At 39.6% G+C, this 14999-nt stretch overlaps 1 protein-coding gene across 1 annotated transcript in view; it reads right to left on the bottom strand.

Moving 5' to 3' along the window:
- Positions 1-5055: 5055 nt before the first annotated feature.
- Positions 5056-14999, bottom strand: part of LOC149467194 (ADP-ribosylation factor-like protein 8B-A) — a 50828-nt gene continuing 40884 nt past the window's right edge. The window contains exons 6-7 of the mRNA XM_089672149.1: positions 9812-9882; positions 5056-6544 (exon numbers count right to left, since the gene is read on the bottom strand). Coding sequence (XP_089528275.1) covers positions 6495-6544; positions 9812-9882 — 121 coding nt within the window. The 3' untranslated portion in view covers positions 5056-6494. The remainder of the gene's footprint in view (positions 6545-9811; positions 9883-14999) is intronic.

Below are 14999 nucleotides of genomic sequence, written 5' to 3'. Positions count from 1 at the left end.
AAAAATAAATCTTCATATACCTCAAAGAAAAAAACTCAACAGTGCTTTATCCAAATAATATCAAAAATATAATAAAAGTGCCACACGTGTTACATGCAAAAACACTACCGTGCCACAGCAACCGTGAGATCAAATACCTCTGCCTTAAATGTTATTCACTGCACACAAATAACAGAAGTGCATAATTACCCTCAAGGTAGTAACACAAGCCATAGATGAGATTATTTCCAACCTTTTTCCTTCAGCCTTTCCAACCACTTCCCACAGACCTCAAACAGACCAGGGATCAGTGTATATAATAAATAATCACAGTACTTTATTATAGCAACTTACATTAAAATAAGAAGAGATCAGCTTCCACACACAAAGCGATTGATTCCACAATCGAGCCTCTCCTCAGTGGTGTTAAAATATCCTCAGCATACCACTTCAGAGAAGGAATAGGAAATTGGTGATAAGTTCCCCACTACCCATACACCTGTATGGAGGATTCCAGGGCATACACAGCCGCGTGTTCCAGGAACAAAAATGGCCACCACAGCACTTCCGGAAGAGCGTCAGAACGTCACGTGCCCCGGACGCGTTTCATCACATCCGGACTTTGTCAACAGGGATCGCTGTTGACAAAGTCCGGATGTGACGAAACGCGTCCGGGGCATGTGACGTGGTGACGTTCTGATGCTCTTCCGGAAGTGCTGTGGTGGCCATTTTTGTTCCTGGAACACGCGGCTGTGTATGCCCTGGAATCCTCCATACAGGTGTATGGGTAGTGGGGAACTTATCACCAATTTCCTATTCCTTCTCTGAAGTGGTATGCTGAGGATATTTTAACACCACTGAGGAGAGGCTCGATTGTGGAATCAATCGCTTTGTGTGTGGAAGCTGATCTCTTCTTATTTTAATGTAAGTTGCTATAATAAAGTACTGTGATTATTTATTATATACACTGATCCCTGGTCTGTTTATGAGGTCTGTGGGAAGTGGTTGGAAAGGCTGAAGGAAAAAGGTTGGAAATAATCTCATCTATGGCTTGTGTTACTACCTTGAGGGTAATTATGCACTTCTGTTATTTGTGTGCAGTGAATAACATTTAAGGCAGAGGTATTTGATCTCACGGTTGCTGTGGCACGGTAGTGTTTTTGCATGTAACACGTATGGCACTTTTATTATATTTTTGATATTATTTGGATAAAGCACTGTTGAGTTTTTTTCTTTGAGGTATATGAAGATTTATTTTTGGAGTACACCAAAAAGGCGGTTTGGAGACACGAAGATTTAAGAAAGTATTGACTTAGAGATAATCTCTTTGGGATTTATTTGGACTTTGATTTTTGGACTCTTATTTTGGGACTTTATACACTAAGTTAGATTTTTGGGACTTTATACACCAATATTGAGTTCTCTGTAACCAAGTGTGCTTAAAGATTGATTGATTAATGTTGCATGCCTGCGCAATTGTCAAAGTGCAACACCGTTGAAAGCTGAAAATTGGCCTAGGCAAGAAGGGGGTAAAAGTCCCCGGTAGGCAACACACACACACACACACACAAACACACTTTATTGCATTTGTTTGCCCTAAAATGCACTTAATTACCTACATTTTTGGTAACTAACAGACAAGGTTGTGCTGAGTAGATAGATAACAAACACGCCAAACCTTAAATTTGTGTGGCGCGTGCAATTGCATCAAACTTCAATACCCTATATTTTCTATACACGCTTCAAAAGCCCCTGTAGGTCATCAGTTTAGCATTACGGAGAAGGTCTGGTGCTAGAATTATTGCTCTCACTCCACCGTGTTCAGCAATATGCAACGTGTATTGCCTGTCAGGGTTTTTTTTTTTTTATATACACACACAATCCCGGTGGCTGCAGTCACTGGATTGTGTATAAACCCCCCCCACACCTGTCAGGTCTGTACATTGTACGGACCTGGCAGCAAAAGGATTAAAGCTGAACTCTAGGCAGATCCAAAGATACACTTTAAAGTGGGGGTGAATCTTTACATTATACCCAGTGAAGTGACTATTCTCAGGTGATACACAGAGATGAAACAAATCCTCCTACTCAAGGTGTACCTGTTTATCTGCAGCCATGTTTCTATGTAGAGCCCTCAAAAACACAAGGGATTTTTCTCAGCAGCAAAAAGCAGGGGGTGGCGATTTGATGTCACACGAGAGTGTCCGTATGACTATAGTAGGGAAGTCTAAAAATAACAGTGTCAGGTAAGCATGAAATATTGCATAAGTAATCTGTTGAGCAGGTGCTGCAATTGAGTTTATTATGAATGTGCTATAATTTAATTTGCTATTAAAAACACTCACAGAATTGAATAGTTACAGGAGGGACACCACACTGTCTTCTTGCACACAGGGCTGAGGGGGAAGTACACTATATTATATTTTTTTTCAAAAGAGAATAGGCAGGTTCCATCACAGTCAATTACATAAATACTGAAGGAAACAGCTTAATACAAAACATGACTTCCATGACTGCGCAAAGTGACAGATACATTACAATATTAAGGTAAGGAAGACCTCATATCAGAACCTCCAAGAGGGGTGTGCAGACCAGTTGAGTCTGCACCAGGTTCATGCTATGGTATATTGTGCTTCGGCAACTCTTTCCTTTGAATGGGCTGCCGGATGCACCAGTAAAGAAGCATGTAATTTTTTTTTTTTTTACTCTAAGGCACAGGTGTCAAACCGGCAGCCCTCCAGCTGTTGCCAAACTACAAGTCCCATGAAGCATTGCAAAACTGATAGTTGCAAGCCTGACTCCTAAAGGCAGAGGCATGATGGGACTTGTAGTTTCACAACAGCTGCAGGGCCGCCAGCTTGACACCCCTGCTCTAAGGCCTCGTGCACACAGGTCATTTTAAAAACAGCTTCTCCTCTTGGCAGCATTTTGCCAGAAAAAAAAAAAAAAAAACCACCTAACGCTTGTCAAAGTGTCTAATGCTTTTACAATCGTTTAGGTGCATTTACAGGCACCAAGTGCTTGGACATTAACTTCATTGGCCAGAATAATAATTTATTCTGGCCATTGAAATGAATTAATGCCCAAGTGTTTAACGCATGTAGCTTCTTTTTTTTTTTCCCGCCAAAAAAGCTGCTGCTCCTGGATGCACTGGCCCAGGGTATTTTTTTCCTGCTGGTAAAAGCTACTGCTACTAAAAACTTCTAAAAGTACAGGTGTGCATGGACACATAGGATAACATGAAGGGCCATTTAGAACCAGGAAAAACTAATGCAGTCACCACATCTAATGATTGGTAAGTTGTAATATATTTAGTCTTGGGTTTAATACCGCTTTAAGCCAAATCTTCTGGTTTAAAACACAACCCTAGCAGGGCTTGTATGGACTGGATGAATTAAAGTTACAAACATTGCAATATTCAAAGAAATGCTTTTTTTTTTTTAAATATTTGGATTTCTACAGTTTATTTTTTTTAAAGACCTGATCTATTGCTTTGGAGCGTTACAATGTATAGCAAAAATTAAAGTGGTTATAAAGTCAAATTTTTTTACACCTTAACCCACACCAAAAAAAAAATAAAAAAATTCCTCTGCAAGATAATGTCATAATGTGCTAGTATGCATTGCATACTAGCACACTATGAAAAACTTGCCTTAAAGTGAACACCTCTAGCGGCACGCTGTCACCACTGCAGAGGCTTCCATCTTCACTGGGTCCTCCTTCCAATTTTTGCAAGCTCCGGTCGTCTGCTGGCCGAGTCATGATGACGTCACTCCCGTGCATGGGCGTCTCAGGCCATGGCACACGGCTCTGAAGGAACAGCACAGGTATGCCATTTTTTCAGAGCGCATGCGCCGGCTGTCAAAAAGCGAATATCTCCTGAACAGTGCACGTTTAGGAGGTATTCACTTTATCTATAGGTAAGCTTTATCATAAGCTTACCTGTAGGAAAAAGTATACAAAAAGAGTTAACTACCACTTTAATACATTTTCTGCAAGCGGTTGTAAAGGCAATTTTTTTTTGAAAATAAAATTAGAAAATATGTTCTGCTTACCTGATCTGTGCAATGGAGATCCCCTGCTGATAAATTCCACTTCTCTTCCCCGAGTGCCCCATAGCAAGCTGCTTGCTATGGGGGCACTCATACAGGAGCTGTCCCAAACCAGACCATGTGTGCGCGCACACACACACCGCAGCTCAGCCCCGTCCCCCTGATTTCTCTTCTCCGAGTGCCCCATAGCAAGCTGCTTGCTATGGGGGCACTCATACAGGAGCTGTCCCAAACCAGACCGTACACACACACACACCGCAGCTCAGCCCCACCCCCCGATTTTCTGCTCACAGGATTTGATGGACAGTAGCAGGAAACAATGGCTTCACCTGAGTTTGCAAAGTCTGAGAATGGGGAGAGAAAAGAGACCACATGCAGCCGGGCACAGCACTGGATCGATACAGGCACATGTTGGGGGGGCACAGCAAATGCTACAACATTTCTGCAGGGAATGCATTAAGGTAAGAAAACTTTAAGAAAAAAAAGTCCCATTACCTATCAGCAGCCAATGCTCTTTTATGCAGAAGTGATATAAGTAGCTATGCAGCCACTCGATCACTGCTATAGGTGGCGGAAGGAGGTGCCCCCCCCCCACCACTACCTTTCCTGGGCTTTCCCATCTCATCAGGGAGCCTGGAACGGATCCGACTGGTGGCAGAAATACACAGCGAGTTCCTTTCTGTGTGTATTTACTCAGCAGAACATCTTTTATATTTTATCAAAAAAATACAATATAATAATGTGTTTGTGTGCACTAAGTGCACAAAAAAAAAAAAAACAAACACCTCACACTTGTGGGGGGGAAATGCTGGCCATGGCTGCCTACATCTATGCATTTTAACTTTTTTTTTTGTTTTGTTTTAAATAAAAAAAAAGGAGGTATACTCTAAAGGAAACCATAACATTAACAAAGGAAGTCAACCAAAAAAAAAAACGTGCAAAGTGTGAGTCACGTCAGAAGTCTTTAAAAAATTAGGTAAACCGGGGGGAGGCACAAAAAAAAGTACAAACTGGGATCACAGAAAACTGTCCACCTTTTTTATTGAAATAAAGTTCATCCAAATATAACAATTAATAGAAGCTGACATGCATGGACAAACATCAATATTTCATAGTTTTGTCATAATTTATAACCATAGTATAATGGAGTTGAGCTTGGTGCCCCGGGGCAGGTTGTTAAAGAGCAGCAAGTTAATATAGGCTCAGACAATCATTTTCACTACATCCACATACTGTACTACAACAGGGATGCCACAAATAAACTAACTCTATGTCCATAATGAATGTGAATTACTGCCTTGAGAACAATGCATAGAAAAACAAGGGAAAGAGTTTTAAAGTGCTTTTCCATAATAGTGGCAAATTGGTTTCAAATTACAGAAATAACAGATGCCTCTTCTAGCAAGATGAACATTTACTTCTGAAGACTTCAATAAAATTATTCACCAATTTGTCTCACAAAAATTCAATTTGCACCAAAGACAGTTACTACTTGTGGTGTAGGTTTAAAAGGGATAGGACTAGGCAACAGGAAAGACTTTCTGGTTATAATTAAGAAAGTAGAGTGACACAGCTGCAAAGAGTTGCAAGGGGGTATAAAAATAGCATTATTCAACATTCTACACGCAGTACTGTAAGGATGTTTATATATTACTGTAAAATGTGAAAAATAACTAGAAAAGATAACCTGTAAACATAATCTAGACTTTACTCCCAATGATTGAAAATCTCAAGAAAATACCTTTGGCAGACACACACCATTATGCATAATACATTTAAGGCAACCCTGATGAGTTATATTAATATTTACAGCAACTTAATTAAAAAAGTTTCCAAGGCAAATACATACACATTCAAGTTCAACCTGCCGTTGGTTTTTATATAGCATAAGATGTTCTGACAGAAAAAAAAAAAAATACAAAAAAATAAAATAAAATAGATTTGGTAGAGTGGAACAATATCATGAAGTGCTTATATATAGGCAAAACATAAAAATCCAGTACAGGGAAAGAGTGGAAAAGTAATTATGTTTTTTTTAAAGAGCAGTAAATACACAAGGAAAAAAACAGGTCTGCAATGGTAGATGAAAAAACAAAACAAAAAACTGAATAAAGGAAGTGCATCATCTCACATTGCTACTACCAGAACACAGAGCAGAGCAAACTGTAAGTGGCTAACTTTAGACATGCACCAAATTTAGCTGAACAAGTAATCCAATAAATTTAAACGTTGCCCTGAAAATCCTTTAGTGCTAAAAAGGGGTTGAAAAAGTATAAAATATGAACAAACCATGTGTCTGATCTCATACTGAAGAACAAAGAAAAAATGGTAGGTGAAGTTTGCATAAACTGCTCCAAATGATGTGTGAATTCTAGTAGCAACCGCCTTCATTCGCCTTTCTGCCGGTACAGGAGGGGCAGAATGCAAAAGACGCTGGGAAAAGAAGGTTCAGGTGCTGGGACCTCAATAATGCCTGGACTTGGAATGCTGAATAAGCCACTGCAATGTAATGTCTGAAAAAGGAAGATAAAAGGATGAACACTTGTAATTACAAACAGGAAACAGAAGTGTACATTTGGTTCAAGCTGCCTCTATTAACGAGATCTGAACGATCAATTTTGCATCCACCTAGGTGGATTATGCATGTTATTTTGAAATCCTGTACTTTTATTGATAAATAGGCTTAAAAAAAAAAAAACCCAAACAGTATTCAAGAACCACTTTAGGAATATAATAATTTTTTTTTAATGACCCACATTATGAAAAAAAAAAAAAAAGTTAACTGCAGCATGGCCCAGGCAGAGAGCGGGGCTAGGCTGAAGCAGGTCATTTGTCCTGTGACGTTGCCTCAGTTTTTCAGATGCTCCCCCAGGTAATGCAAATGGAGTGGAGCCATCAGTCAAGGATCCACTCATCAACACCTTTGGGTGGATCAGATCATTGACTTGCATCTTCAGACCACTTTAAACAGCTTGGGGGGGATCCTGAAAAGAGGCAATGCCACATGACGTGACCTGCTATGGTTTAGCACAGACTCCAGCCCAGGCAATAGTGTCAGCCAACTATGGAATCTCCTGCACTAAAAGCAGTGTAGAAAAACGGCTTACTGATAATGAAGAAAGACAGCCTGCGCACTGTGGTGTGAATACCTGCACCGCTACACCAGCTGCGTGGGCATTGCCAGCTCATCACCCACTGAGGTCAGTACAGTGGGGATGAGGGGTGGGAAGAGTGTAAGGGTGGAGTCCATCTTTTCATTACTTCTGAAAAGGTCAACCCTTTAAATTAAATTTTTTGCATTAAATTCTAAATTACAGTAACGTGAAAAGGTAAGTAGACTGCACTGAAAAATTGTTGACTTTCAATATTTACCCCTATATTTGCCACTACAAATCCATGAAATTAGAATCAAGTGTTCCAGGTTAGAACCTGCTATTGATGTGTGGTGTCATAATGCCAAGATCAAGAAAGGTCCTTAGAAAAAGTTATGAATAACTACAAGTCTGGCAAGGGATTAAAAAAGATCTCCAAATGACTTGGCAGCAATCATTTCACAGTGAAGAAAATAAACCTACAAGTGATGAATAAACAAACCATTGCCAATTTGTCCCCGACTGGCGCTTGAGCAAATTTAACTCATCAAGAGCAGACCTTTGATGTTAAAGTCTCCAAAAAACCCAAAATGTAAGTGTGTTCAGACAACACTTGCACTAGCATGTACAATCATAAAAATATTGCGCCAATTTAATCTTCATAACAGTGCTGGAGCAGGATTCCAAGGAACAAGGCTAGAGTTGTCTGCAACAAAAATGTCTACTTTTACTGTGGTCAAACCAAAAAACAGCATTTTAAAAAGAGAAAAACCTCTAACAACTGTGACATGTGGTGAAAATGTTATAGTATGGAGTTGCTTTGCTGCTGCTGAACAGCACGCAGTCAGTGAGTCAACTATATATTCTTCATCATAACAAAGTGTCAAAAAGTGTATTTGATGAGAATGACCATCTATCCAATCTTGCAACTGAAGGAATTTTGCATACAAGTGCCATTGGGCATTTAAACAAAATAACTACAAATTATTTCTTCTCCAGGGATTTTGATGCCAAGGGTGTACTGTGAAAAAAAACTTTTGTTGAGTTATTGAAAAGGTAAAATGTTTGTGTACTTTGTTAATAAACATTAGATCTTCACTCAAACGGTGTCAAAGTCAACAAATTTTCATGTGGGCTACTTCACATGACTATATTCCTATTATGTGCTTTTGAACCTCCTGAGTTCACACAATTTAAACACACTCATTCTTAAGACAGCAATCATTGGGGCAACCTCAACCCACCCAATAAAACCCTCACTGACTTTTTAGCAATTAGTTTGAAAGAGTTCAGAGCTTTTGGATGTCAGGAAGGCTTGTGACTGCACAGTCTAATGCTGGCAAGAGGAGACACTTTTGTTGTACAACAAGCTGGTTGAACAAAAAACTGACCTGATTCACCCATCCACATATGGGGAGAATACATTGATCAGCACTACAGTCTATACCCTGCAGCACTGATCAAGAAGCTAAAATCTGACAAGGTGGTTTAACAGAAGACAATCAATCAGTAGGTTGACTTTTGTTCAACCAAAGAGGCCATAGAATCCAAATTAAGCCAGTCTCTGCTGAACTAGCTGGATTTCGATCCTCAACATCACCCTTCAACCAGAAATGTCCGTGAGGATATGCCATTTACAGTCTGGTTTTGCATGCTTTAATACTTGAAAAGGAACAAAGCTTTTAGTTTGATGACATATTAACTATATTTGTTGCCCTTCTCCCAATTGCAGTGAATCACCGATTTGACTATGGTCACTGGGATAGCATGTGATTTAAAAAAAAAAAAAAAAAAGCAAAATTGTCTAACCATTCATTAAACTTATTTTTCAATGTTCCAATCTTGGAAGGCTTTTTTAACCTTAATATACAGAGAACAAATCAAGGTGAAAACCTTTAGTCTTTACAACCAAATTCTAAAGAATTGTGTTTTACAGCACTATATTGAAAAAAAAAAAAAAAATCCAAATTAGGCCAAGGTTAAAAATACTTTGGTAAGGGGTGTACAGAGCTGGAGTGAAACATGACAAAAAGTGATTTTAAAAGTTCTGTTTTTTTTCAAAAAACAAAAATGGCACACTTAAATCCTCAATGATTTTTCAGAGTAGCCCTGATCCTCTTCTTGGGTCCTCCAGCACCCCACCCACCACAGCAAGATGCTTGTTATGGAAGCACTTGTGCGGGTTTGCTCGCTCTATGTGCTGAAAAGACACACAGTGTGACCCAGCAAATCCCCTCCTCACTTGCTGTGACTGACAGCAGCAGGAACCAATGGCTCCCGCTGCTGTCTCCAAGCCAATGAAAAGTGATGGAGCCGAAAGAATTCCAGCTCTTGTGCACATTGCTGGATCAGGCTCAGGTGAGTACAAGAGAGGGGCTGAAGGTAAGCTTCACTCAGAAGGCATGACGATAAAACAGCCTTCTACCTTTACAACCAATTTAAAGGCCATTATGACTAACCTATATAAAAGTTCACTGAACCTCATAAAAACCTAATGAATGTTTGGGGTCTTAAAAAAAAAAAAAAAATGAAAAAAAAAAAAATTATAGCACAGTATCCCTACAAAAAACTTGTGAACAGAAAATACTAACATCTTGCCTAGAGAAATGTGTGCAACATTTACTAAAAAACAGCCATTATAATAGGCAGAAATCAATTGGAGGACATTTGTAAATAACCAAAACCTACCTATATTATCTTTTTCTTTACACGAAATAGAATAACAACAAATTTCTCGATCTTGAATAGCCGAAAGATTTCTACAAGAAAAAGATGTAAAATTATAAAAAAAAAAAAAAAAAAAAAAAGCACCATACAATTATATACCATTAAAAAGTCTCAATTCATTCTATAAAGTCTTTATTTCTTAATCATTCTATTTAAAAAAAAAAAAAAAAATCACCAGAGCAAAAAATATTTATTGAATCAAATAAGTGGCCAAGTGTTGTCCTATTCAGATCTGTGCTGTGGTTGGAAAATAAAGGCACGTTTCTTTCTACCTGTACCAACTTTCAGCTTCTCCTCAGGGCCGAGGTTTAAATTATGGGTGTTCCTATGGGGAAAGCTACAGCAAAGTACCTACTGCCCCCTTTTCAGTTTCATTTAGCTGAATATGGTGTGCCCCTTCTGATTGTTAGCATCTCCTCCACCATCTGCAGTTCTGCTATCTTCTAGCCCTGTGCATCTCTTATCAGTACAATAGAGCAGTGTTTTTCAACCATTTTTCAGTCAAGGCACCTTTTAGGATTGCGCACAAACTTGGGGCACACCAGTTTAAACGCTCATCCACCCCAGAAAGTGTGTCCGAGCACAAAACGCTTTTTTGCAGGATCTCAAGTTTCGCATTTTTCAATGGGCTGTCCTATGCGTGTGAAACATGTAAAAAAGATTTTTTAAATTGCGCTGCACCAAAATGTGTGGTACTGTGGTACCATGTGTTTAGCAGGTGTACATGCAAAAACGCACATTTTCTAGAGGTTTGGGGGTGCCATTAAAAAAAAGAGCATTTTTGTGCAGTGTGGAAAAATGCGCAACAAGCCCAAAAAATTAAGTTTATGAGACTGTCATCTGTAGGTTGTATGCAGAGTTCAGTAGTTTGTAATGGAGAATTAAGAGATCAGAAGTTTGTAATGCAGAGAAATCTGCCCTTCAATCTACTGAACTATGCTTTACTAACTACATAACTGTGCCTTACTAACTACTGAATCATGCTTTAGATGTGTCCATAGATGAATCAAAATTTGACGGGTTCAGCAGGGACCAGCCAAAGTGAGTCAGGCGGCTTCAGGACTGGAGAGTCTGATTCGGAGACAGGAGTTCATCTGACGTTTCTCCTCTGGAAAGAACACCCTGGAAAATTGGTCTAGTTCTGGACACAGGTCAGACTAGAAGATCAATCTGTTTCAATGACAAATGTGACAGTTGAGGATTTATATCCACAGTCAACATTGTTGTTGGGGGGGGGGGGGATTTGCGTCAAGAGTTTTCTCAAAAGGTTGTCCAAGTATCCCACAATGGGGATGCCAGTAACTTGCAACAGAGCCAATATAAGCACCAGCACCTTGGTAAATTTTTGAAGGGGGGAGGGCAAAGGGCAAGGCCATGAACTGGTAGTCTAGAGGTTTCACAACAAAGCAGAGGAATTACTAATGTGCTGAAAAGACAGGGACATGTAACTAAGTATATGATGTCCACTTAAGGCAGTAGGTCCCTCTGTTGAGGGTAGGAGATGATAGATTTGAAGATTCCATGCAAGCTTTCAGGACTTGATTTAAGACATTTAGAACTTTGAGATCCAGAATGGGGCACAATCTCCCTCTGTGCTTTGGAACAGTGAACTGGTTGGAGTAAAACCCCCAATACTGTTCTGCCACTGGAACAATGGCACCTTTATCCAGAAGAACAGAGAGCTTGATGAAAATCTACTATTCTGTTTAGTTACACAGAAAAAATTGGAGGTGAGGAACATCGGAAGTGGCAAGGAGGGAAAATGGGACACATCCTTCTGCACGCGTCTGAAATTAAAGTGTCCGCAAACAGTAAAACACCCACTAACTGTGGATTGTGACTGCACACCTTCATGCTGGTCTGCCTCAGACTCAAGCATTCTGATGCCTCGGAAGCCCCTAAGGTGGTGGAGGCAAATCTGATATAGAATTTATGACCTATGCCATCAGAAATTGCAAGTAACTGGGTAATTTGGGACATAAGGTTTTCCCATGACCCCTGAGCCGAGTTAGGAGAGGGCTCAGCCATGCTAGACGGAGCCAAGGAGGTCTCTAAGGATGAAACAGACTCAAATAGAGTATAACATGTACTTAGGCTGCAGACATCAGCACCATGAGAAGAAGTGCTGCAAAATGTTTAAGAACTGTTAGTAGAATGTGAGCTAGGGGCACCCACCAAACAGAGGAAGTGTCTCCTCACGTATAGAATCGTTGCACTTACATGGCAGTATGGCAACACAGGCTCAGACTAAAAGGCAAGACCTCGGGTTATGCCCAAAACCTGCCATCAACGGAAAAATGTGCCAAACCCCAACGTCACCATTCACAAAACACCAAGCATTAGCTGGATCTCACTGCCATGTTTTTAGTATTGCTACAGCAAACAAAATTTCTAATCATACAGAACACTGCACATTAAGGCAAAGGCAGCTGAGAAAGGAGAGGACACTAACCTCAACTTTACTGAATCATCAACACTCAACCTCACTAATGCCACCTTTTGCAAGTTTGTGGCAGGAAAAAAAAAAAAGGAGGAGGAATTCAACCACAGATTTTAGAAGTTTGCTGGAAAAATTAATCCAGAGTATAAGGATTACAAAATCTGCACAGCTGAAAGCAAACCATTTTCACAGACCTATGTGTTTAGTATTGGCCCAAGAAGCAGGTCAACACTGGTATAACAGTGTATACAGTTGTGCTCAAAAGTTTGCATACCCTCAGAAAATTGTAATACAACATATACCATATTTAAAGAAACCGTGAGTAAATCAGCCAAAACACATTTCTTTTATTTCTTATGGGATTCATATTCAACTGAAGGTCATAGCAGATTGGCACAAACATAACACAAAATATGGCAACAAATAAAATGACCCCTGTTCAAAAGTCTGCATAACCTTAGTTCCTAATACTGTGTACTACCCCCTTTAGCATCAATGACAGCATGCAGTCTTTTGTAATAATTGTCTATGATGTCCGAATTCTTGTAGGTGGTATAGCTGCCCATTCATCTTCGCAAAATGCCTCCAGGTCATGCAAAGTCTTTAGTTGTCTTTTATGAACTGCATGTTTGGGATCTACCCAGAATGGCTCGATGTTAAGGTCAGGAGACTGATGGCTACTCCAGAACCTTCATCTCTTTCTGCTGCAAGCACTGGAGGGTCAGCTTGGCCTTGTGCTTCGGGTCTTGTCGTGCTGAAAAGTCCGAGAGCATCTCATGCGCAGCTTTCGTGCAGAAAAATGTAAAAAGTCTCCCAGCATTTTCTAATAACATGGTGCGTTCATCTTGCCATCAATTTTCACAAGTTTCCCTCTGCCATTAGAGCTCACACACCCCCGTGGTTCACAGTGGTGATGGTATTCTTGTAGATTTTGACCACACTCTAAACATAGCTATTATGGTTGTGAACATAAAGCTCAATTTTGGTCTCGTCACATCAGATTATAGTGTGTCAGAAGCTGAGAGGTGTGTCACTGTGTTGTCAGGCATATTATAACCAGGCTTTTCATGGCATTGGTGCAGCAAATGCTTCTATCAACTCGACCATAAAGCTCATTTTTGTTCAAGTATCGTCATATTGTGCTCCTTAAAACAACCACAGTGTTTTTCCAGAGCAGCCTGCATTTTTTCTGAAGTTACCTGTGGGATTTTTTTGTAGTCAGAACAATTCTTCTGGCAGTTGTGGCTATAATTTTTCTTCTTCTACCCAACCTTGGCTTGCCATCAAGGGATCCTTAAGTTTTCCACTTCTTAAGTGACTGAACAATACAGACTGCCATATTCAAGGTTTTGGATGCTTTTTTATATCCTGTTCCATCTTTATAAAAGTTCTATTACTTTTTTACGCAGGTCTTTTGACAGTTTTTTCTGCTTCACATGGCTCAGTACATCCACGTGAGAGCCACTGACTGACTATTTATACACAGACACTAACAGCAATTTAGGATGTGAGAAATTAACCTTTATAATGCCATTCTAACCTGTGTCACCTTGTGTGTCTTTACCAAGGCAAAACATTAAATGGTATGTAAACTTTTGATGAAGGCCATTTGGGTGATTTTTGTTATGCATTAAAAAGGAGCAAAGCAAATGTGATAATAAATGGCTTCATATGATCACTATCCTTAAATAAATGTCAATTTTTTTGGCCTGATCAGTTGTATTTTCAATATGAATTGCCAAAATTTAATGATTTCTCCCAGGGTATGCAAACATTTGAGCACGACTGTATATATATTGTGATATACTGCATACATTGAGATTTTGTGTGCTGAATGTCAATATATACTGAACCCTACACTTTTTTTATGCTACACTCCTTTTGGCATTCATGCATATGACGTTAAAAAGTGGGTTCCAGCAGTTACCTCAATATCTACTGTTGACATACATGTGACTTCATTTGCATGAACTTTTAAATATGTATTCCTTCAAAGCTGGCTTTATAAGACTTTGCAGAATAGTAGAGATAAGCACAAAGCCTCACCACTATTCACTTTATAGGTTAAGCTCTGAAAGAGCAAAGCAATAGCAACATTGCTATTTTTCTACCAAATTCTCAGATGTAACAGTGTTACAAAATGCAAGTAAATACATGAAAAACTTCTAGACAAAAAACAAGAAATCTTGTAAAGGGACCAGTCACACTGCTTGCACACTAAACCAAAGCAGTTTAGTGTGCGGACCTTTCCCAGTTTTGGCTGCAGTAAACAATGGTGATGGGTCGGTGTTATGTGCATTTCAGCGCATTACACAGCACCCTTTTCTTTTTTTCCCCTCAACATTGTTTTAAACGCACAAAGTGACACTCCAATTCACGTCACCGCACTGCAGTGCAGAGCATTGCGCTGATGTGCAGTGCCATTCAGGGCGCTGCAATAAAATTCAGCACGTCTGCATTTTATTGCAGCACACTGCACCTCTGGGCTGCATTGCAGTGCAAAGAGGGCACATTTTCTCTGTGCTCTAGCAGTGACTGGCACTTTTCCAGTGCAGATAAATACCAGTCACCACACGTGAACAGGGCCTAAATTAAAGCTTCCAAAAATTGTACACAATATTTATACCGATACATTGTGGTCAAAAACTAAATTAGCACACTAATGTAAATCAAACTGAGCACCATAATCAAGATTTTAATACCAAAATG

Source organism: Staurois parvus, unplaced genomic scaffold (genome assembly GCF_062004578.1).
Source record: "Staurois parvus isolate SC_StPar_1 unplaced genomic scaffold, SC_StPar_1.0 ptg000120l, whole genome shotgun sequence".
In the NCBI taxonomy this organism is placed as follows: domain Eukaryota; kingdom Metazoa; phylum Chordata; class Amphibia; order Anura; family Ranidae; genus Staurois; species Staurois parvus.
Note: the sequence above shows the minus strand (reverse complement) of the source record. Positions and strands in the feature narration are given on the sequence as shown.